Raw genomic sequence first — 24950 nt, forward strand, 5'->3', positions numbered from 1 at the left:
CATAACTCTCTTCAAGCAAGCTCGGCGGTTTCGGGTACTCTTGAACTGGCCTTTTGTCAGGACGTCCAGAATTTTAACAAGATACGTTTGTCTAGGCCTTCCCACTCCGACCTTTCCCTCCACCCTCTCCTTGTATATCAGCTTAGTCAACCTGCTTTCATTCATCCTCTCCACAGGACCAAACCATCTTAACATACCCTTTTCTATTCCTGTAACTACATCTTCTTTCACATCACATTCCCTTGTCATATGTATACGCTGCTTCTTGACGAGTATAGAAAATTGTGTATTAAAGCGAAAAATAAATAATGAAGCACAATTATATCTATTTCATCTATTATATAAATGATATGACCTTTAGGTGTCTACCATCCTTTTCTATTACGCTTGCGCATTGAGAACCTTCAAGCATATTGATGAACGAAAAATCAGTAAGCGAAGTTCTGCGGAGAAGTTCATAATACGAGGAGTGTCTGAGATAACCGGCAGCCATGTCGGGCAATATAGGAATGGAACAGTTGATTCCAATTGTGAATAAGCTTCAAGATGCTTTTACACAATTGGGCGTACATATGCAGCTGGATTTACCCCAAATTGCTGTTGTAGGTGGTCAATCTGCTGGTAAAAGTTCTGTGTTGGAAAATTTTGTGGGCAGGTACGTATGTAGCTCCTATATATCATATTGGATTTCTTATCCCTACCCCTTTTCCTGTATTTATCTATGTAGTTTTTAACGTATTTAAGAAATACACCCGTATCGCATTTATTTACAGTAAATATTTGAAATTTTGATAAGGCAATTAATTATTTTTTGTGTTTCACAATTGTTTTCAAAACTAATCTTAACAATTCTAGGAGTCTTTTCTCATATTTTAATGAAGAAATTCATGACTAAGCAGTTTACACGTTAAGTAGTTTTTGGAATGTAGATGTGTACGTATAAAAACAGGGGAATTTACCTACTATATCATATTTAAAATTTTTTGAAGATAAAATGCCATTATTATTTTCATGGCCTACATTTGGTGCGCATGTCAAACATTATTGATTGGGACCGCCAGATTTGTGGTAGCTATCATACTATTTATATGTTTAGTTTAAAATTAGGATAAATCACAATATGTATTTTAAAGATAGCAGATTTAACAAAGAAATATCACTTCGGAAGCGCAAGGGTTAACATTCACTACGATGTCATATTGCCCATGCGTAACTATTGCTATATGTATAACCTCTTTACGAATCGTTTATCTCACTCTATCGCTCTGGTTGCCTTTTACACACAAAAGAGACAGAAAGTTTCCAAGATCTGTCAGATTTTGACATAACGACGTAACCATCCCACCACCATATTGAAAAATAAATTAGTTTATCGATGATGAATTGATGATGAGCAAGTGTCTTTAGTGTTTTTAAAGTGTTAGAAACTTAATGTATAATAGAAAAAATGGCTGGAAATTTCGGAATGCAGCAGTTAATTCCTATTGTAAACAAGTTGCAAGATGCATTTGTACAGATGGGCGTGCACATGTCTTTAGATCTTCCGCAAATTGCAGTTGTGGGTGGTCAGTCCGCTGGAAAAAGTTCGGTGTTAGAAAATTTTGTGGGCAGGTGAGGCACATATACGGTGTAAAATCCCAGTTAGGTACTAATGCTTCAAATAGTTGTTCAATGATAAGGTGAAAACTATCGGTAGACGATTCTTGGTACATACTACATGATGGATCAACCTGATATTTTGATTTTGGCAGTTCAATGATTCACCTAAACTTGATGTTTTAAGTCAAGGACCGATAAAAACAGATTTTGTTCCAAACAGAACCCATATTATTGTATTAATAAGGACACTGTAGTATAGAAGTTTGCAACCTTTGTATTTAGTTGTGAAAGTAATGCTCAAATAAAAAAAATGTATGTAGGTATAAACAAACAGACCTCTCAAAAATTGAGCTAGCCCCAAAGTAAGAGAATTGTGCACCAAAATTTTTTAAAGATTGGTGTAGTGTGAATATGTTACTTTCAAATAATAATATTATTAGCAAAGATTATATTGAAGAATAGATGGATACATCGATAAATATCTGAGACCTAGGCCAACCAGGATAAATTCTTTTTCTTTTTGCATGACCTGACTGGGGATAGGACCACAAAAATATTTGGTTGAGAGGCGAGAATCCAATCAAAGCAATAATCGATTTTAATCATCTAAATATGTTTGGAAACTCCATGTTAGTTGTATTTCCAACATCTGTATTTTTGACATGTGGTGCATTTTCACTCCCATTAGATAGCCCTGATTTATGGGTGGCAATACAAAGACTTGTATTGGCATATCAGCTTCCGACTTAGTTATCTCATGATAACATCATTTTTACTGAAGTATATTAGATTATTCAATAAACATTTATTGAAAAATTAAGGATTCCTTGTGACTATTGGCTCTCCATTCTATTTGTATAGTTTAAAAATAGAAATAACAGAAATAAGGTTGTAACTAAACTTAAACTAGATAAAATTAGACCAATGGAATAAAAGCAATGTGAATGGGATTATTGGAATGGAAAGACATAAACAAAAACAAAGTAGGTTACTTTGATTTAATCAAAGATATCTTGGCAAAAGGTCAGGCCTAGAGTTCCTTAAACAAATAGCTTGCATGAAGGAGTGATAACTATGCATAAAATAAAGGAAGTATGCCACTAGGATTTTGGCAAGTGGAAAGAATGTTAATATAATAATCTCTCTACGGCCTCTGTGGAGCAGCGGTAGTACGCTTGTCTGTGACACCGGAGGTCCCGGGTTCGAATCCTGGCCAGGGAAATGAGGAGAAAAGAACTTTTTCAGATTGGCCTGGGTCTTGGATGTTTATCTATATAAGTATTTATTATAAAATATAGTATCGTTGAGTATCTCGTAACACAAGTTTCGAACTTACTTTGAGGCTAACTCAATATGTGTAATTTGTCCCGTATATATTTATATTTATTTTATTTATTTAATCTGGCTACACCTCAAGCTAAGAGGTGTGATTTAAGTCTGAAAATAGCCTGTCTGGCAAGGTAACTTCAATGATTTGTGATATTACATTTACTTTGTTGTTATATTTATGTACATCAAGGAAAAAATACAACTAGAACCACTAATTTCTAAATAAATTTCTTCCAGTAGGCCTTATATTATTATTTATTCTGTTTTATGATGATAATGATTGCCTTATAAACAACATTCTTGATATGACTCATTACAGTTACCATCATGGTCTCTGTGTAATTTGTCTGACATCAACAGGCTTAAGTACAAGGTTTTAAGTGTTTATATTTTTGAGACTGTATTCTCTGTATATGCCTTAAGGGAAGAAGACACTAATAATATATACATATAAATATTTGGGTGCATACTGCCCAATGGCCATGGGACAATAAATGTGGTCATGAATTTAAAAGGTGACTTATTTAAACTTCTTATTATTCAAAAATTGTACATTTACATTTTTGAATAATTAAAAGCATTTATTTATTTATTTACTAATTTATGTTCACAAAAACATCAAGAATGATAAACACAAGAAACAAAATAATATATGTTCTGATTATTTTAAAAGAAATCTCTTCCAGCAGACACAAGATTACTGACATTACTGGCGTTTTTCATCACTCCTCAACCAATGGGGAATTATTTATTTAGCATGGAATCTCACATTTAATGTGTGCTTATTCTCTTAGTCGCCTCTTACGACATACACGAGAATGTGATGTTCTATTCTTATAATTATGCTCTGAACCACTAAGCAAGATAAAAGCTTATAAAAAAATTTATGCTTATGATTCCCATATTTTTTACATACATACATTATATAGTGACATCTATATAACTTGTGGGATAGACACAGCCAATAGTCTCGAAAACTGAAAACTACATTCAGCTGTTTTTTAAGTAATAATGTTCTAATAGCTTTCCCCTGCTATTCCATGTTAAACCAAAGTTCCCCTTTTTCCTGTTTTGGTAAGAATAACAATAAAGTAGCCATAAATAATATAAAATAAATAAATAGTAAGTAGTATCTTCATTTAGTCCTTTCGGGAAAGGATTTCATGTTTATCTGTCCTTTCCCCAAGGTATTGACTAAATTTGTACCAAGTTTTATGAAAATCGAATCTCTGTGAAGAGGTAACAAACAAAATAACTATTGCTTATATGTATATTAGCATATAATATAAGTTGGGATGGGATTAGGATTCATGATTATTTTTCTTATATTTACTTATCTATATAAATGTCTATGGCATTATGTAATTAAAAACAACTGTTTGTTTCTTAAGTAATGATAGAAGATGAAAAATATAATATACCAAATCAATTAGATACTGAATTCTTTTTTCCATAATATGACTGTATGTTATATTATTCTTTGGTTCAAGTACTAATGTCATATATATTTCCTTTTAGAGACTTCCTGCCTCGAGGGTCTGGAATAGTAACTCGTCGTCCTTTGATCTTGCAGCTCATAAATGGAAATACAGGTGAGTGCTTCTAAATCGCAAAGGAATATAATATTGTTTTTTTTCATCATCTACATCAGTTTTGTGATGTACTAACCTGTTGGTGTAATCTCATCATAATGTATGAGTAAATGTTGTAGTAAGCGAACACGACATAGGTACCATAATCATGCTTCAGTGTGGTCTAATTAAATATGTGTTTGTTAGGCAGTCTGAAGTCATCATCATTGTTTCTTCATCATTGATAGGTATTATTGAAAAAATTATCTTTGTTCCTTGGTTTATAAATTTGGGCTTTAAACATAGACGTAATATAAACAAATGTGTATGTATTTGAAGGCTTTAAACTTAATTTATTGATATCTCGTTACGTTACGAACTTACAATGTAAATGGACTGTTATAATATATTTTTTTTTAAATAGTACCTACATTGATGTACGTAACAAATGTACCGCACAACTCCGAATCTGTTTAAATGAACAAGAAATATTTGTATACCTTGTCGTTTTTGCATGTGTATTTGCAAAACCTGGTGTTTAACCGCTTCTTACGGAATTTTGATTACCTTTATGTTCTCTTACAATCTTCAAGGAATATCTTGTCAACTTTCTATGAGTAGTAATTATTGTACGATGTATGTCAGTCTGCAACGAAGATTATATTAGTATTGATTGTTAAATTTACAAGTTTCAGTATGTGTACAAACATCAGTCATTAACCTTCAGCTGCTCTTGAATGGTTAAATGACTAATTAGCAGCTCACCACCATTATAACAAAACTCTGTTATTTGGTGTAATTATATGATGAATAGACATAATTATATAAGTAAAACATACTACCCAATGTACATACATACATACATACAAACAATACGTGTATAATCACGTCTATATCCCTTGTGGGGTAGACAGACCCAGCAGTCTTGAAAAGACTGATATGCCACGGTCAGCTGTTTGGCTTAACGATAGAATTGAGATTCAAATAGTGACAGGTTGCTAGTCTAAAAGAAGACTTCCAAAGTTTATGAGCCTATCCCTTAGTCGTTTAGACCCAATGTATTTAGGTGAATAACGGAGCTACTTTACTATTTTGTTCCGCCAGTTAACTTCGTATGCCTTAAGCGTTCATCTTTTCTGATTCAAAAAAAGAAATTTACTTACATTATTAGGAAAATACTGACAGAAAATGAACTTTTTTAATCAGAATTCGCGGAGTTCCTGCACTGCAAGGGCAAAAAGTTCGTGGATTTCAATGAAGTGCGCGCAGAGATCGAGTCGGAAACAGACCGCATTACCGGCTCCAATAAAGGCATCTCGCCGGTTCCGATTAATTTGCGCGTTTACTCTCCAAATGGTAAGTGATTTAGTTACAATCACTAAATATTGTCATCATGTTTGAGTGACATGTGGAGTTACATTTAATTATATGAGACGAGAGAGCACCGGCAGACGAATTTCGGCAAATTGTCTCTTTATGCACCACTAAACTTCAGGAGATCGTCTGTGTTACACTTTACGTGGGTTAGACCCGGCGTCCGCTTGTGACCACAAACAGGAGAAGGAAAGTTAGCGTTAACATTTAACCTAACTCAGATTGAAGCCATTCATAAATTTAAAATTTGATGTTTCTCCATTGTTACAATGTGATGTTTTGATTCAGCAAGTTTGTCAGTCAAATGAGTAATCTCAACCCAATTACATGAGTCACATTGAATAACTTGACAAAAAGTTATGATGATTCTTTTTGTCAAGTTAAAAGGTTTAAATTTCGTCGGCTAAAAATAATAACTTGAGTTCTTAGATAAATATGGTAATAATGATCTGAATGGTATATTTATTATTCGGTCAATTCACTCATAGGTATACTTCAACAGCAAATATAAGTAGAGCAATAATCACCGGCTTATAAATTTTATTAGTATCCTAAGGTCAGGTTGTTTCTAAAATGATGATGTTGATAAAGATTACGAAATTATCTGTAGTGCGTTTATAGCACCATGACTGGATTACCGGACGTAAGATGAGAGATTGAGCCAAGGTTAGATTTGTATCATTATATATGGTGTTAAGATGCAAAATGAATACAAATTAAACATTTTCCTATAAAAAAATAAAATTTGTTTAAAGTATAAAACATTTGTATGTATGTCTGTCTGCCTATCCTTACGTCCTATAATATGCTTGCCATAATGTACATAATCCGAAATTTCTATGTACAAGCTCATTTTACATTGTATTCTCTCACCAAAAGTTGCATTGGCTATATCACCCGGTGAAATAATTTAAAGCAATCGAAGCCTTTGCCATTATGGAGTTTTTCACTCATGACAACCAAGGTGACGTGTTTTATTTCATCTTGTAGACTTTTATCGGCATCATAGTTACTTACTTGCTACAAGAATGACTATCCACCGCTCTCTCCAGTCAACTATAATGAATGATATAAGAAGTTATAATAAAAATGGACAAGTGCTAATTTTATTCCCGGACACCATTGTCTCATACTTTTACTAATTATTTGATTTTGGTGAATTAACAATAATTATTTTTAAAACCTGTTATGTTTTTGCGTTTATCTGACGACTTTGCATTATAATACTAAACTCCCTAAATAGCTATATAATTTTAATAATATTATTTACCTCAAAACTGAAAGTTTTTGTATTTCCTCCAATACGCAAACAATCGATATTGTATACAATGCGCAGTTCCTGTTCGCAAGAAACTCTATCTTAACATTCCAATATCTCGAGCGACAATCAATAGTCTATATTTAGGCGCCATTCACGAGATGTACTGACTGAATTCACCTTTGACAACGAGTCCTTTGGCCTTAATTAGATACTTTACCTATGCCTGCTCCATACGTATACATATGTAAATAATGTTTTTTAGCTGTATTTGTGTCAACTTTTGACCGCCCTGATTTGCCACATTACAGAAATGTAAAACGCATACTACCTACCTACCTAAGCTAGTACACAATCGCTCGCTTTTTTGTAAAGGTCGACGTAGGGTAAAAATTTAATAGCATTATATAACTAGTTTTATTTATAAAATTTATTTAAAAGATGTAATCGAGTTTATATTTTTTTTGTATCATTTGTATGAGATTAGATTCCATTGATATTGTAGAGTGCCACGCATGCGCACGAAACGCTTCGCATAAGAGGAAAGTCCAGTTTTATCTTATCAGACAGTGATTCACACACTGGGACACTTCCCGGTGATGCTCGCAATAAAGTTTCATGTTTAATGTTTTATTCGTTCTGTTACAGAGCATGTAAGGAGTTCAAGGCCACTTTAATGGTTCAATTATTGGCAAAAGTCATGGGTCATTTCGAATATACATACATATGATCACGTCTTTATCCCTTACCGGGTAAACTGAGCCAATAGTCTTGAAAATAATTTAAGGCCACGTTCCACTGTATTGCTTAATGGTGGAATTGTGATTCAAATAGTGATAGTTTCTAGGCCATCGCCTAAAAGAAGAATTCCATGTTTATTAACATAACCCTCAGTCGCCTTTTACGACATCCATGAAAAAGAGTTGGAGTTGTTCTATTCTTAGGTGCTGGAAACTACACGCATTTCGAAAATAAGCACAATTGTTGTGTAACAACTTCTACCGACTCTTGCTTCGCTGGAGCAAACAATTAATTTTAATTACGAATAAATAACTTACTTCTGAAAGCGTATTTCCATCGCACGGGCGATTTAAATAGCAGTAGGCTGTTCAAAGTGTTGTTTAGTCATGTGACTGTGATAATATTAAAAAGTAATATAAAAAAAACTACATATGTAGATACATTTGCGAATACCTTTTGCTATTAAAATGTAAACAACGTGTGGAATATTATTACTCACAAGTTTCGCAATTAATTTCAGCAAGATAACGAATACTTGAGATTAAAATTTTGATTCAGCTATCTTTTCAGTCCAGTATGGTATGCGCGCAATGTGTAATGTTGTACATGTTACAATCGGAGTGACACATTTCATATATTATCAATTAATTATAATAGATATAGTATATAATGGTGTTATGTTCCACTTCCGTTAATGCACTACTTATGTTTGTTTTATTTTTGCCTAATCTATCTACTATTTTGATATACAATGGATTGATGATGATGGATATCTATCATACAGGCAGTTATTGTATTAGTTTTAGCCATACGCAATAAATAACAATAGCTTTATTTGTTTTGCTTCAAGAGTAGACGAATCACGTCATTGCTCTATTTATTTTGCCATGTTATCTTTATCGTTATGTGGAATAAGTAGATTCAACGACGGAGTGTTTCTATATTATCTTTAATGATTATAAAAAATTTACATTACGAATATCTTTTCATCTTGATGAGTAAATATCTACTCATAGTTTTTCTTTGTTTAGTATTCTAAAAAATACCTATACTGTCCTAGTTTGTATGTCATACCTGTAATATGAATGGTTCCTTATGTAATCAATTATTTTGAGAACTAGATGACAACCGCGACTCCGTCGACGTAAAGCGAGAAATCCCGTTTATTTGCTTTCTAGCGCGAATTTCGGGAAATCCTCTTTAAGTGCATCGTAGACTACACGAGGAAACTTCATACCAAATTTCTAGTCTCTAGACCCAGCCATTAGGGTTGTGCGTTGCCTGTCACCCAGTCAGTCACTCAGTATCGGAAGTTTCATATTATTCACTCAGTAACATAAGGTTTATACTAAGTATTAAAATCATGATAGTGAATGAAATGAGCGGCTAAATCGTTATCTGGGAAATATCGCAGTATATACATATTACTCTTTTTTTATCAGAATGGTTGGATTTCTGCAAAGAACCTAGGATATCTATTCATCTTTTATCAATTCTCTTCAGTAGCAGCTGGAAATCACAACGTTTTCCTTTTACATGTTGATAACATACGAGTATCAATTAAATCTCGCTAGCCTTAGCCTAGCCTTGATACTTAATTGTTTACCACTTTTAATTGCTAAAACCTTTTTGTTATTTCATACAGTTCTTAACTTGACACTGATCGATCTGCCGGGGCTGACTAAGGTGCCGATAGGAGACCAGCCCGTGGACATAGAGCAGCAGATCAAAGCCATGATCTTCCAGTTCATTAGGCGAGAGTCCTGCCTCATCCTCGCCGTCACCCCGGCCAATACGGACTTGGCAAACAGTGACGCCTTAAAACTTGCCAAAGAAGTTGATCCCCAAGGTTAGTTACAGGGTTATACATACACGCATACATTGGTAGTGTGATGTGCAAAACGTGTTTTCTTTGTAATGTATGAAAGCTTATGAAGAAATTTTGTCGAAAACTTTTTTTACATGTCGTAAGATTAAACACATGTCAATCGATCAACAATCAATCGCATCTCGATTTGGAGAGGAGTTTAGATATCGTGTAATCCTAATGTTTGTGGGAAATTATTTTTCGGAAGTCAAAAGTTTAAAATATTCTTGTGTGATTTTAAAATATTATTGTTTGGTGTTCCAATAGGTCTTCGTACCATCGGCGTGATCACCAAGTTGGATCTCATGGACGAGGGGACTGACGCCCGCGATGTGCTGGAGAATAAACTTCTACCGCTGCGACGAGGCTACATCGGCGTTGTCAACCGATCGCAGAAGGATATTGACGGTAGAAAGGACATCTCTGCCGCCCTTGCGGCTGAAAGGAAATTCTTCCTGAGGTAAGGCTCATTAGAAAACAAATGAGTGTTTGTGTGAAGAGGCTTATCGATAAAGTCAAACGAGCGTAGAAGGACATCGACGGCAGGAATGACACTTCTACTGCTCTTGCCGCTGGTAAGGAAATTCTAAGGTAAGTTTAAAAGGAAATGTTCAACCGACCATAGAGGAACGTCGATAGAAGAAAAGATTTATCTGCTGCTCTTATCGCCGGAAAGAAAACTCTTGATAAGGGAAAATGACGATTAGAAAAAGAAATTAATGTTGGTGCTAGGTTTGAGATGACTTACCGCGCGGTATATTTGTTTAATGATCGGGCAGAATTTAGTTTTGCCTGAAAGGAGAGAGCATTAGGTTTGCTTTAAAAAAAACCATAATTTAAGATGTTTCACTAGTTTAGTGCTGGATCAGATTCAAAAATTTATTTTCTTTTTTCTAAATTTTGCTTCATTATGACTAATAAACCAATGATCATCTTAACTTCACAGTCACCCATCATACCGACACATCGCCGACCGTCTCGGAACCCCATACCTCCAGCGGGTGCTGAACCAACAGCTCACGAACCACATCCGAGACACGCTGCCCGGACTACGGGACAAACTGCAGAAACAACTGCTCGCGCTGGAGAAAGATGTCGACCAATACAAACACTTTCGGCCAGATGACCCGTCGATCAAGACCAAGGCTATGTTGCAGTGAGTGCTTGCTATTGTATGAGTTGCATTGTATATAGCAGTTAAAAAAAGAATAAGTACTAGATAATTATAAGCCGTGATTGGTCCTGTGTAACCCAAAGGAAGATCTTATGGGTTATGTTATTTAGTTTGATAATTAATAATTAAAATACATAATTTAATTCTTCTATACATCATTTTTGAGTAAATATTCCCAATATTTATTAAAAGAATGATATATAGAATTATGTATTTTTTTAAGACACTAAAATTTCTCTACATTATAATAAAATATTTTTCTCAGAATGATCCAACAACTGCAAACGGATTTCGAACGTACCATCGAGGGGTCTGGATCTGCCCAGATCAACACCAACGAGCTATCGGGCGGTGCCAAAATCAACCGGCTGTTCCACGAGCGGTTCCCGTTCGAGATCGTCAAGATGGAGTTCGACGAGAAGGAGCTTCGTAGAGAGATCGCGTTCGCTATCAGGAATATTCACGGTATTAGGGTACGTTTTATAAAAATTCCAACCCTTTATAAGTTAAATTGAGCATATACAATAGAGCGAAAAATTGGTACATTTGAAGTTTAAACGAGTACAAGATTTTATTTTGTCTTGCTTGATGTCTTTTTCTCCCTAAATGCAATGATATTTAGCGAGAAATAGACAGAGAATCTTGCTGATGCTCAATTAGTAGTATAAAAATACATGTATATTTTTGAGTTTATATATTTCATACATTTTAATATAAATATATAATCCTTATTGCGCATATAATACAGCGAAAATATATTTCAAGTTCATACGAGGCAAGAAGATTCTCTGTCCCCTGTCTATTTTTCACTAAATGTCTTGTGTTTCTTAGTTGGCCATCTCATTGGCATCTTTACTATCCCAAAACCAAGACATAATTGATTCGAATTGTTTGACAGGTTGGTTTGTTCACTCCGGACATGGCGTTCGAGGCTATAGTAAAGAAGCAGATCGGCCGGCTAAAGGAGCCATGCATTAAGTGTGTCGATTTAGTAGTGCAGGAGTTGTCAAATGTGGTCCGCATTTGCACTGAAAGGGTAAGTTGCGAATACAATATTATAATTTTGTCTAAATACTGTGCAAGTAAAAGATTTTATTATATTTGCCTGCAACATCATTCAACAGTTACAAAACACAAATAAACAAAGACAACACTTCCGGGTTTATCCACAAATGTTGGTAAGGCATACGAGTATGCTTTGTCTTTTTCTCTTTCTTACTTGCGCTAAACCGCAAAAGGCAGAGAGAGCAGGTAAGAATATGCCTTGTCCAACGTTCTTGAAACGCTGTTTATATTTTAAGAAGCAACGCGCGCTGGATTTCGTACCAATAGTCTTAAGTTAGGCGTATTAGCGAGCAAAGGTGTTAAACGATTATATTTGTATTACAGATGTCACGGTACCCCCGCCTTCGTGAAGAAACTGAGCGTATCATAATGTCGCACGTTCGTTCCCGCGAACAAAAGTGCAAGGACCAGTTGGTTCTACTCATTGACTGCGAACTTGCCTACATGAACACCAACCACGAGGATTTCATCGGATTCGCTAAGTAAATATACTTCCACGTTACATTTTGTGTAAAAATGCATGAGAAACGTGACGTGTAGAATTAATAATAACTGTGTTTTTATTTCATTCCGATGCACGCACTTGTGATACAAACGTAACGAAGACAACTCGAGCCACCGAGATCAACATGGCCAGTACCTATTGATATGAATTAACTGCCATGTTCCTTTAAAACTGCTGCAACGATAGGCTCATATTTTATTTCTATTACAGCGCTCAAAATCAGTCGGAGAACTCGGCGAAATCAGGACATCGGGCCCTTGGAAACCAAGTCATTAGGAAAGGATACATGTGCATACACAATTTGGGCATAATGAAAGGTAATTTATTAATTATTGACGTTGAAGAAAATGCTGCTGTGCAGTTTGTTGCCGCTTCTGCATTGACGTTTTGGAAGCGGCAGTAAACTTAGTTTTAAGTAATTTATTTGACGTTAACCAATGTTGTGAAACCTAAAGATATGACAATTTAAGTGATATGAAGTATCCCATAATAATGAATTAACTATGTTTACTGCGTTTCTAAGCTATTGTATACACTATCGATGATGGCAGTTTACTCTGAACATATCAGAGAGCTATAACTACGAATTCTTATATACAGTTTTAGCTAACTCAAGAGGTTAGAATCCAAAAATTAACGCAATCGGGATCTTTAATTGTAATCTCTCATTGTCATAGTCCTGGAGTTTCAGTTCTGTGGTAGGTCCTTAATACAATATAACTTAATGCTCAGGTGGATCCCGTGATTACTGGTTTGTGCTGACATCGGAGAGCATCTCGTGGTTCAAGGATGAGGAGGAGCGCGAGAAGAAATACATGTTGCCGCTGGACGGATTGAAGTTGCGCGACCTCGAGCAAGGATTCATGTCGCGGCGACACATGTTCGCGTTGTTCAACCCTGAGGGCAGGAATGTGTACAAGGTATAAATGCTCAATTTAAATCTCACATTGCATAGAGTGTTTGAAAGCAACCCCTATTACATCCGTTCGTAGGGCGTATATAGTTGTGCGTCGGGGAAAGATTCATGTCGCGGTGGCGCTGTTTAATGGATAAAGGTAGAAGTCACCATTTTAAGTACTTTTGCTGCGGATTGGGTGGAAATTGCGTGACCTCAAGCAAGGGTTTTACCATGAGGACAGATACAAAGTAAATACTCTAACATTGTAAGTATATTTTGCCGCTGGACGGGCTAAAGCAAGAAAACTCGAAGACCTTTTAAAGAACCTTGCAAACGATCCCTATTATCATAATAATTAAACAATTTGGCACTGTTATAAATTTGGTAATAAATTGTGCCTATCATCCAATCACTAGGAAGTTTTTTTCAACAAATTGTAAGCAATACCTCCTACATTATTATTGAACAAAATATTTTTCTTATTTATTGTAGGACTACAAGCAGCTAGAGCTGTCGTGTGAGACACAAGACGACGTTGACTCGTGGAAGGCATCGTTCCTCCGGGCCGGTGTGTACCCTGAGAAGACTTCGGAAGCGGCCAATGGGGATGAGGTTCATATAATTTTTATTAATTTTACTCTGTCTCTTTTACATCTTTTTACTGTTACTATAACCCTCCCCTTCCTAGTGTATCTAATAAATATTCCGCTTAATACTTACATTATATTGCTTTATAATAATTTTTATGAAATGCTATTGTATTAATGTTTCCGTATACTTAATATTACAGTGTATATGTCAGTTTTATAAGATCTGTTGTTTTGCCATGCTATACAGAGTGAAGGATCTGAGGTTTGTCATGTTCAGAAATACCTTGAACACACATCACACTAACCAGCCTTCTTCAAAAAGTGACAAATATTCTACCATTACCCTCTTTTATTTATTTAGTTTTTTACTCGTATTATATTACCCATATTTTATATGGCGATGTACCAGTGTTATCTTGAAATGCATCATAAATAAACAGCACAATATACACTGCCTGTGTGTGTGTTCATTTTAGAAATGTGATTGTTTGTGTCGGAACGTTAATCATAATAACGCTAGTTTCATATCATGTATTTCGTTTTTGTTTATATTAACATACTATTAGTTATTAATTTTTTTTTAAATTGTTATCTTATTTCTGTTATAGAAGGGAATATTGGAATATATCATTTGCAAATAAGAATGATATTGGAATTATCAGTTGATTTCCTATAAATTACATAGTATAAAAAATTTTGAGTTAAACTCAGAACACAGTTAATTGGTGAAAGAATGACGGAAAGGTATTATACCTACTTGAAGAAAACATAGAGTTTTTTTTTCAAAAAAATATTTTTCTTAATATTTTATTTGTTTTAGCATGTTTTTATGTTTTCATTTTAGTTATTTCTGCCTTTCCGGGGGTGGGCTGAAAATAGGAGAAGTGTAAGTGATTCGTAATTTGCGCCCTTAGTCGCTGGATTGGGCTTTATACGACGCGACGGTGATGTGCTTTATTTAAGCATGATGAGGTTCTAGACAATGCATGCTTAAATGCGAGTAGTTTATTTTGTTTTTAAGTTCATCATCTTTTTTTTGGTCTCATATTTTGTAGGTGTAATAGCACGGTTTTGTGTTTAATGATTTTGGTTTACTGTTTGAACGAGAACTTTGTACGAGACAACTAACAGTGTTATTTTGTATTTATTTTTTCTTTTATGACACAATTTTATTTTATCACTATCATGAATACCAATTGTAAAAAAATAGTAAAGCAGGAGTAATAAATCAGGTAATTTATTAATGCGTTTGCATGTTGAGATCTTGTTAAATGTAAGTGACATTAAAACAAATTGCAGTGCGATCTTGTATATTTTTATAAAAGTAAATAAATAAATAAAATTATATTAATTTATAAAACTAGGACGCGTAAGGTTTTAAGGACAGCTTTTCTAGTATTTTGAAGTAAAAATTCTCAGCTTACCCCTAAACGCTTAGTAAATTAATAATTTTATGAAAAACATTTTCTCATTAAACTACTTAAAACATTTAAAACTAACTCTTGTGTTCAGTTTAAGGGCAGTTTAGTAATATTTTAACATTTATTACTCAAGTTTTTTCTGGCAAATAGAAGTCCAGCATCATGTATGTCACTGAAAAGAATTTAATAAGTGTTTCACTTTCGTTAATTCTTTATCTTTTTATATGTTTCAAATTATTACTGTAACTGTTATTTACATAGAGAGGCAATAGTAACTCATTACCATAATTTTTTTCCAGAGTTCAGATAGCGCTGGTACCAGCAGCATGGACCCTCAGCTCGAGAGACAGGTGGAGACGATCAGAAACCTGGTGGACTCGTACATGCGCATTGTGACCAAGACCACGAGAGACCTCGTGCCCAAGACCATCATGATGCTGATCATAAACAACGCCAAAGACTTTATCAATGGGGAGCTGTTAGCGCATCTGTATGCTTCTGGTGATCAGGTAAGTGTATCAAAAAATGCAAGTATTGCTCGTCTTCAGTTCGATATTCGTATTCGTCAAATGTTGGGATATATTATCTTTTAAATCCACATTTAAAATGTAAGATAACGTGGTGTTAAAATCTTGCAACAGGCGACAGTGATTCAAGTTTATTTTTTGAAACAAAAACAGTTAGTAGAGTGGTCTTTTGCAGCCTTCACCTGTGCACGAAAGTTAAGGTATTTTAGTGCAATTAATCAACCTGCAATCTTCTAATGGTTGATTAAATGCTATGGCATTTAAATTGATTGATATAAAATTTTTCTTTGCAGTCACAAATGATGGAAGAGTCGCCGGAGGAGGCGCAGAAACGCGAGGAGATGCTGCGCATGTACCACGCTTGCAAGGAGGCGTTGCATATAATCGGCGACGTGTCTATGGCGACCGTGAGCACGCCCGTGCCGCCGCCCGTGAAGAACGACTGGCTGGAGAGCCGCCTCGACTCCAACCCGAGGCTGTCGCCGCCCTCGCCCGGCGGCCCGCGCCGAGCGGCGCCTCAGCAACAAGGTGACTGCTGGTATTGTTACTCCACCGTGTGAAGATGAACTGTGGGGATCAATGGAAACCATAAACTCAAATATTCTTTACCAATTTTGATGATATTTTGCATAGTGATAAAACTTTCAGGAGTAACGCCAGCTACTTTAAAAAAAAACTGAATGGGAACTGTGGACGATGGGGTCAAAGGACATGTTGTTTCTGCCTACCTTCCCGTTGGCTACGTTGCGTCCACACTATTAATAAAGAAAAAGATTGCATTTTTTGTATGTTTGTAATGAATAAAAAACTACCAGACAAATTTTTACGAAATTTGGCACAGATATAAAATAGACCTTCGGGACTGACATAGGATACGGGAGCGAAGCTAGTTTTATATATATGTTACGGAAACTTAGCCCAACGCAGAAGTTTGTTTAAAACTAATGTATTGTCAATTCAGGTTCGATGGGCCAACGCGGAGCCCCGCCGCCCCCGGGCGCGGGCACGGGGCGGCCCGCGCCCCCGCTGCCGTCGCGGCCGGGCGGCGCCGCGCCCCCGCCCCCCGCCGGCCGCCCGCAGCCCGGCGGCGGCCTGCCCGCGCCCCTCATACCCACGTGAGTACCACTACTATATACCAATGACCATTGGACCTGTTCCCACGTGTACTGTCAGCCCCCTTGGCACAGGGGGTTATGAATTTTATACTCTTCAAAACATAAGATCTCTGTGTCAAATGAATACCCTTTATTGCACATTACAACATAATATGTTATCCTATATTTATGCTAAGATGATGCATAAAAGGCGGCTTTATCGCATTACGTAGTCTCTTCCTACTAGTAATACTAGTACTACATACTAATACATAACTTTTATGGTCTATCTTTTTCGCACTTACGTCATATAAATCCTTCCAACCTGCTGTCAAAGAGATCAAGCAATATTTTATTAACTATAGATACAACGGACTTACATACAAACATACAGCCTAAGGCTTTGCGTTCATATATCAGTCTATGGACGTCACTGGTCACGAGTCCTGTTTTTTATTTCTGCTGAAAACACCAATATTCTTAAAGTATATAGTTCGGGTGACGTTGTTCATATTAGGGAGGGCAAAAAATTGTGAGAGAAAGCATAATTTTGCACAATAACTGCTAACTAGCCACTTTAATTTATTGAGATACTTATTAAAAATTTTGTATTTTAATGTATATCGGAAGTGTAGCTAGTACATTCAATATACAAAACATATTTTAAGATATATTGAAGAAGGAATTGCCCAATTCTAGGCTATTTAAGGACCCATTTATGTGCTTTCCATTGTCGTTTTTAATCAGAGGTTAAGACTTTCTTTCGCTGAGTAATCTTCTCGTGATCGTGAAAAATACTTCTGAGAGATGCATGTTCTTTACATAATATGACTGTATAGGAATACTTGAAACGTATTTTTTCTGAAAAAACGTTATACTTTATTTTGTTCATAATATGTGAAGCTTTGCTTATTATATCTTACAAGGCATTTGTTTTGGGTGATGTAACAGCCATAATAATGCGTAATAAATTTATTAGCTTCTAATTGTGTATTTATGAAACTATTAAGTATATATTATATGTATTTATCAAATTACTTAGAAAAAAATGCCTCCGTTTGTGCTATCATGAATCCGATATCAGGAAAGAGTTGGGTTTAAACAAGGATCACTTTTGTTGTTCCTTATTTGACAAGTATCGTGAAAATTAGGGTCACCTGTTTATCCCAAAATTTAGAGTATATTAATGTAATTTCTTTTATTGTTTGCTAGCTAGCCATCTATCTTCTCTTCTATCTTTAAAAAGGTTTCTTAAATATAAATAGTCAAACCATGCCTTCTAAATAAAAACTAAATTAAATATATAAAAAATAGCACAAACGGTGTAAGTATTGAGCTGTGTGGTTGTTTTCGCAGGCGGCGCTAAGCGTGCGGCCCGGCGCGTGCCGACTAACTAACTAACATAAGTTACGTACGAACTAAGGTACTAACACTGATCAACTTGTTAACTTAGTACACTTAACACAGTCGACGGCTATCGAACATAACACCTTCATATCGGGATTAACATTAACCGTTATCACTACAATATTGTAGTAAGTTAACAAATGCATCGGGCGGTTTATAAATAAATTATACATATGTTATATACAATATTAGACATGTAAATGATCAATACTTATGATACGTTTAAAAAAAATTGCTTCCATGAAATTAATAACTTTATAGTAATAAAATACATTACATCTATTTAGAACACAGTAATTTGTATCTCCTGCAGGCAGCCGTTCACAAAATGATCTGTGGCAAAACAACTGTTTCATAATATTAATATAGGTACTTATACATACATTTTTGATTGCTTTCATATTTACAAAAAGGTTGTGGTATCATCGAAATATTGGCTGCCCGTGGTGAGATCGCTATTCAATAGTCCAAATAGATGTCTATTAAAATTTATGAAATTTGTCTCTTAACGGGTGTGATAGTCGACATGACAGGACTGTGAACATACGCAAAAAATTCGGCAATAAAGCAAAGCTTTGTTCTTTTTGATAATGATGTCGATAGTAGTATTCAAAAAGTCCAAATGTGGACACTTATACACATTGCTGTTACTTTAGATATCATAGTTGGTTATGTTAATAAGTATTTTAAATAACAAAATTATTGTTTAAGTGCACTGCATGTATACTTGTTTTCACTTGGAGTGTGTGATCTTCATTACTTCGTTTTTATTTTGTTTGTAAACTTGTTTAACCAATGTGACTGATTTACATGACAATAAACGCAACTTTTATCTAGTAACATTGTCAATAACTTGTTTTCACATATTTGAGATATTTTAATTTGCAAAATGTTTGTATAATGGGTGTGAAATATAGAAAGTGTTTTCACAGTTGCCCTGTAAGAATATTTTTATATATATTTTTGTATTTACTTTATATCTATGTACAGATTATGGCAGTTACATTACTCATAAATGTCTTACAGAGAAGCTGTGGGATAGATTTCATTGCACATGATTTTCAAATCCATATATTATTAAGCATAATGTTCTATAGCGAATCAGTAAATGATTTCTAATGTCAACTATAATATGAATTTTATCGAAAATAAAAAAGAACAGCTTATTCATAAAGCTGTGTTTCCACATCACATTTTATATGTTGAGGTGTATAGTAATGACTGGTCAATCAAATAGAATGTCAAATCGTGACAAACGTTAAAACGTTGATATCATAGATAACCAAACATGGAAAAACAAGTAAAAAAATCAGGGTGAAAAAATTACCTCGACTTACCTATTTCTCAATTAAATTAGGGCAAGGAGAAAGAGGACGAGGAGATTTTTTTCTGTTCCACTTCGTCACTATTTTAAGCCGAAAAAGACAGTGAGGCATAAAAAAATATTAAGGGCTTTTTTACCGGTCTTACACTTGCTTAGGTCACCGTTTTTCCATGGTTGATCATACTTCCATGCTTGACATATTGAATACCACATCAGGCGCCCTGGCGGTGGGAGCGCAGTGGGAGCGGCGGCGAGCGCGATGAACCAGCTGCCCCCGCACATGCGGCAGCAAGTCAACCAGGCCGTGGGCCAGGCCGTCACCAACGCCGCCATCAACGAACTCAGCTCGGCATTCGCCCGATTCAAGTAAATCCCCGACTGCTAATTTGCACTCGCTAATATCTAACAGCCCAGCCGCGTTTTACACTAACACTACGTGTTAATTGAATTAACTGTGTTAGACTCGAAAAATGTTTGTTTTGTAACAAATTATGGATTAATTCCGTTTGCTCGAATACGATTAAAGTATTATTGATTTGGTGTCAAAAAAGTTAAACAAAAATGTTTTTTTTAATAATTTTTACAGGTGCTTATGTTGGGTGTGCTTTACGCACATGTTTTTGTGAATACATGTATGTTAATATCATATACTTACAAAATGCTTTTGTAAAAATGTTCCAATGTGCTGAACTGAAACATTTTCCCGCCAAACATTCGGAAAAGCAATGTACTGTAATCGCAAATATTTTGAAGGTTTGTAGACTCTAAATAAGTTTTTTTTACTGCTGAGTTTAACAAAGAAAATTCACCAACTATTTTTGTACTTTGTTATATTAATTTGAACAGATTTTTTACTATATTTTATAAAAACAATCTTTTCTATATTTTGTCTATAAATGTTATTAAAATTAATAACATTTCATCATTTTTCATATTAATGGAGTTCATAAACCTTTGAAACTTCCATTACAAGGATATTAAGTAACTGCATACAATGTTAAAATGTGCTTATTTTAACCGCGTATAGATTTTATAAGCGCAATAAATTTAACATTACTTGTGATACATGATGTTACCAATTTAAATATCTCTTAATAAAATTTTAATATAAGGTAACAATTATGCAATAATTTTGCTCAACACGAAACTTCAATACTATTTCGAAGTTGTGAAGATCACAGAAACCAAATGAACGTTTAACGATTGTGTTACATTCTTAATTGAATGACAAAACTACAAGGTATGTTCAGTATTACCTTCAAATGAAATTATTGTTGATATTGCTATGATGTATCAAGCTATATCCCATTTACACGGATTGCATATGTAGCTTAATTATAAATACAGTTATGTAATTAAATTTATGTTATATTATTAATTGTAAATGTTATATTCAGTGGCTTAAGATAGGTGTATATCGAATTATGTAGTTTATTTAGCACTCGGAGGGTATCACATGCAGGCCTGATTTAGTGGCCTCGGGGAATCCAAACAAGCATATCATTGTTTTATATATGCTAGATGAAGTATACCGCGGTTCATTTGTTGATGTTTGCGCACGCGCCACCTTTTGCGTAGAGCTATAGCTGCTTAGAACTGCCACGAGTTGTCACATCTGTGTGTAGGTAGCTGTTCAGTAGCCACGGCGGCGTGTCTACCGTCTCTAGTAGTGACCAAAAGTATATAAATCTTTATGCATTTACTCGAAGCATATTCCGCAGCTTGATTGTTATTGTATATTTACAAATATAAAGTGTAAAAAATTATTAAAGAGTCAAATATGACAAACACTTATGAACATTCCAATATTTCAATAAAAATGTATGTAATATTGTACTTATAAAGGTTAAGACCAAAGCATTTGTCCCTATATTGTTGCTGTTAGCAATACCTTTGGTCAATTATTAGAATGTTTTATTGATGGTAATAATTATTCGTTATTAAATATGATAATAATAACGGACATTTTAATCTCTAAAATAATCATCCATCGTCATACTCATGGCAGATTCAATTCATGTTCATTCGTTGATTGCGATTTCGATTCGCTCGTGTCCAAAGATTAGGCATTTTGAACCCTTATGAAATAAGTAATACTACTCGGAGATTAGAACGCGAGGCAGCAAATTTGAACTTACATTTTTACAGCGGATGTTTTTGACGCAAATCTTGTCACAATGTGCGCCACGCTGTATGTTCATGTAGCTATTCGCGTCAACTAGAGTTCAGATCAAGGGTGGCAGTAAACTAACCAGGACCAGCAGTAGCTTGAGAGTACTGTCGCTGGACGGCAGACGGCGACCGAGTTCCTACTCACATTGAAATGTTAGCGCTGTAGCTATCTCATTGCTCTATCGATATTAGCAGAATATTATACGAAAATATCAAATCATCTAACGTTTTACTCTCTCTTGTTAATAGCGTTAGTACCATCGAAAAGGTATAGGCAGTGATTGTTGGATTTGATATAGTTTATGAATATTGTTAATCTTATGCTGTATAAATAGAGTAATTAAATGCTATATGTGTACTAAAGAAGTTTGATTTATTCCAGTAGTTTATCGCATAATTATTGGCTTCATATTAACATTAATTTGGATTGTATACGATAAAGGACATTAATTAGGTAAGCTCAAAATATATAACTGTAGAGTAATATTTCAATAAGGATATTATGATTGTCTCATATAAATCTCTAGAGTTTATAATTTTATCATTTCGGTACCAAAATTATTATAAGTCTTTATTATTATACTTATTGAAATATTTTTATATAGTAAAGCGCTAAATTATCCATTAATACCTTGCGTAATAGTGCATGGGATTGGCATTACTGGTAACTGCTGTTTGTAATAAAATAATTGCAACGATTTAATTGCTGGGTTAAGGCTCGTAGACAATTGAAATACATATAAATAGAGCATGAAATTATTAGTACGTACACAAAAAAATAGGAGGTTATAGGCATTTATTTTTTATAATTTGTTCAACTATATTCGCGATTATTTTACTATCACTATCAGTTTATACTGCATGGCTACTTAAGAAATATCACGTAAAAATAACCGGTTTCCCACATGGGGCTTGTGTAGCTATTTGTCTATGCTTTATGTTATTTTGTTCTGTTCTTAATAAATAATCATTTTAATATTTTTATTTTACAAATAGTTTAGCATTGTTGGATTGTATATACAAGTTTCTATTTCAAGCATCATTACTGCATATTTGATTAATATTCCAATTCTGTTTAATAGCCGACCGATGCCGAACGTGCCACCGAAGCTGCCCGAACGACCACAGAATGGGCGGCCATTTTGAACGCTCCCATACCGCCGCCATTTTAAGGTTATTTGCAGTGTAAATATCTCTCCTAATACAAAGTGTATTGCTCTGTCTAGGTATGAGATGCTTAGCATTTAAGCAATAACGACTAGGAGTTTTATTTTTGACACCACTTTTACGTCGAACTATAAAAGCAACGTGTACGTTTTAAAACTTGTTCTAATCTGGCCAAGACGTGGGATATTTGTTTAATAAATAATTAAAAACCTACAAAAAGAGGCTCGTTTTTAATATGAATGCAATCACATCGCCTCATTATAATTTTAACTTTACAGGTATATTAAATATCTACTGCGTCATTTTTATGAGTTTGTATTGTGATAAGAGTATAACGAATTATCACTAAGTTAATAAATATGACAACTAGGATGCACATAGTTATGAGTTAGCCATGAAATCGTTTAATAACTTAGCTTTGAGTATATTTCATACGATAGATGTAATATTTTCATAGTTGTTTGAATATTTATGAAATTGTTATAAAATAAATGACACATAATGTCGGCGATTAGCTTATAAAGAAGCAATTTGAATTTGTTAACTCGTGTCAATCGATGTTAATTAAAACCAACGACAATATTATTTATTGTAGTGACAATAGCTAACAATTTTAAATATATTGTTAAATTTCATATTGTTGTGTAGGATCACTTTAGATTTTTGTATTTTTAACATTAATCACAATATTGTACCTCAGTGAAGAATGTTTGAGTAGCGAGTCTGTTTATTAGATGTTCGACTGATATTATACCAGGTTATTGGACTGCTTGTGATAGAGAGGGCCTATTCACAGAATGTGAATGCGCCTTCAATTAGAGATTGTAATTTTTATTCATATTACTGTGGCATTTAGTATTACGACCTGGCGTGTGAATATGAAGTTAAAATCTGAAATTATTATACAGCATAAGTAAAATTACCAAAGACCATTGATAAATCGAATGTGTTTCACATCGTTATTTTTAAATTAAAATCTTATGCACCCGTGAATTAAAAAAGAGGGTTTTGTTTATGGTTATGTCCGCTATATTGCACTAAATGATAAAGCCCTTGTATTTTTCTAAACTTACGTCAGATACAGAGTAAAATCTTTTTCTCTAGAATTAATTAGAGTTTACATAACATAATAGTATATTGCGAAGTTATTATTATGGTATATTTAAGTATAATATGGCATTTTATATAAATGGATAATGTTATAACTCACTCTTAACGCACAAACAGGTAATTATCTAAGTGAAGCTTTTCTGAAAGTAAACCAAAACTGTACGAATATATAAAGACATTATGCATTTTTTTTTGTTTCTTAATGTTCTTTATCTTTAACTTGACTACTTCTTTATTTTGAATATTTCCTAGCATTGAAGTTTAAGAATTGGGGGAAAATTATGATATCTTGTTAATAGTCAGCCAATTCGGGTCCAAATTGCAAATGTAACGGGATAAATTCATTGCTTATAATTAAATTTTAAATATAAATATGAAAAATAAAGTTACCTTACATACCTTTCTTATTCTACCTATCTTATTTTTTACCATGACATAAATATGAGTTTGTTAGCCTTATCTTCCTAGTAAAATTCAAAGATTAATTTATTTTTATACATTCCCGTTCTTCTGTTCACGCGTCAGGAATAATTAAAATTTATGTATATAGATGTAAAAACAATGTAATATGGACTTGTTTAATGTTTATACTTTGTGTACTGTTGTATGCAACTGTAATAAATGTGTATATACTTCAGTTTTTCATGAGTTTTATTATTATATACCTTTTTACTCAATACAATGATAGTGTACAACTATTTGCAGTGTCTGTATCACAAATTAACCGCTATATGACGACGAAAATGAAAAGTAAAGA

At 34.3% G+C, this 24950-nt stretch overlaps 1 protein-coding gene across 3 annotated transcripts; it reads left to right on the top strand.

Annotated features, from left to right (window-relative positions):
• Positions 1 to 1330: 1330 nt before the first annotated feature.
• Positions 1331 to 24830, top strand: LOC106129379 (dynamin). Of its 3 annotated transcripts, none has more exons than XM_013327918.2 (17): positions 1331 to 1611; positions 4447 to 4520; positions 5706 to 5855; positions 9518 to 9721; positions 10007 to 10199; positions 10686 to 10895; positions 11179 to 11386; positions 11812 to 11949; positions 12303 to 12460; positions 12694 to 12800; positions 13216 to 13403; positions 13874 to 13993; positions 15692 to 15901; positions 16213 to 16447; positions 16881 to 17034; positions 19961 to 20110; positions 22999 to 24830. In XM_013327918.2, the coding sequence occupies exons 1-17, from the start codon at positions 1448 to 1450 to the stop codon at positions 23060 to 23062; spliced, it is 2727 nt and encodes a 908-aa protein (XP_013183372.1). In that variant the 5' UTR covers positions 1331 to 1447; the 3' UTR covers positions 23063 to 24830. The 3 variants fall into 3 exon arrangements, 2 of the variants coding, with proteins under 2 accessions (XP_013183372.1, XP_013183373.1); XR_001228465.2 differs by lacking the exon at positions 19961 to 20110 and adding an exon at positions 18370 to 18436 and having other exon boundaries at positions 1332 to 1611; XM_013327919.2 differs by lacking the exon at positions 19961 to 20110.
• Positions 24831 to 24950: the final 120 nt, after the last annotated feature.

This window comes from Amyelois transitella, chromosome 4 (genome assembly GCF_032362555.1).
Source record: "Amyelois transitella isolate CPQ chromosome 4, ilAmyTran1.1, whole genome shotgun sequence".
In the NCBI taxonomy this organism is placed as follows: domain Eukaryota; kingdom Metazoa; phylum Arthropoda; class Insecta; order Lepidoptera; family Pyralidae; genus Amyelois; species Amyelois transitella.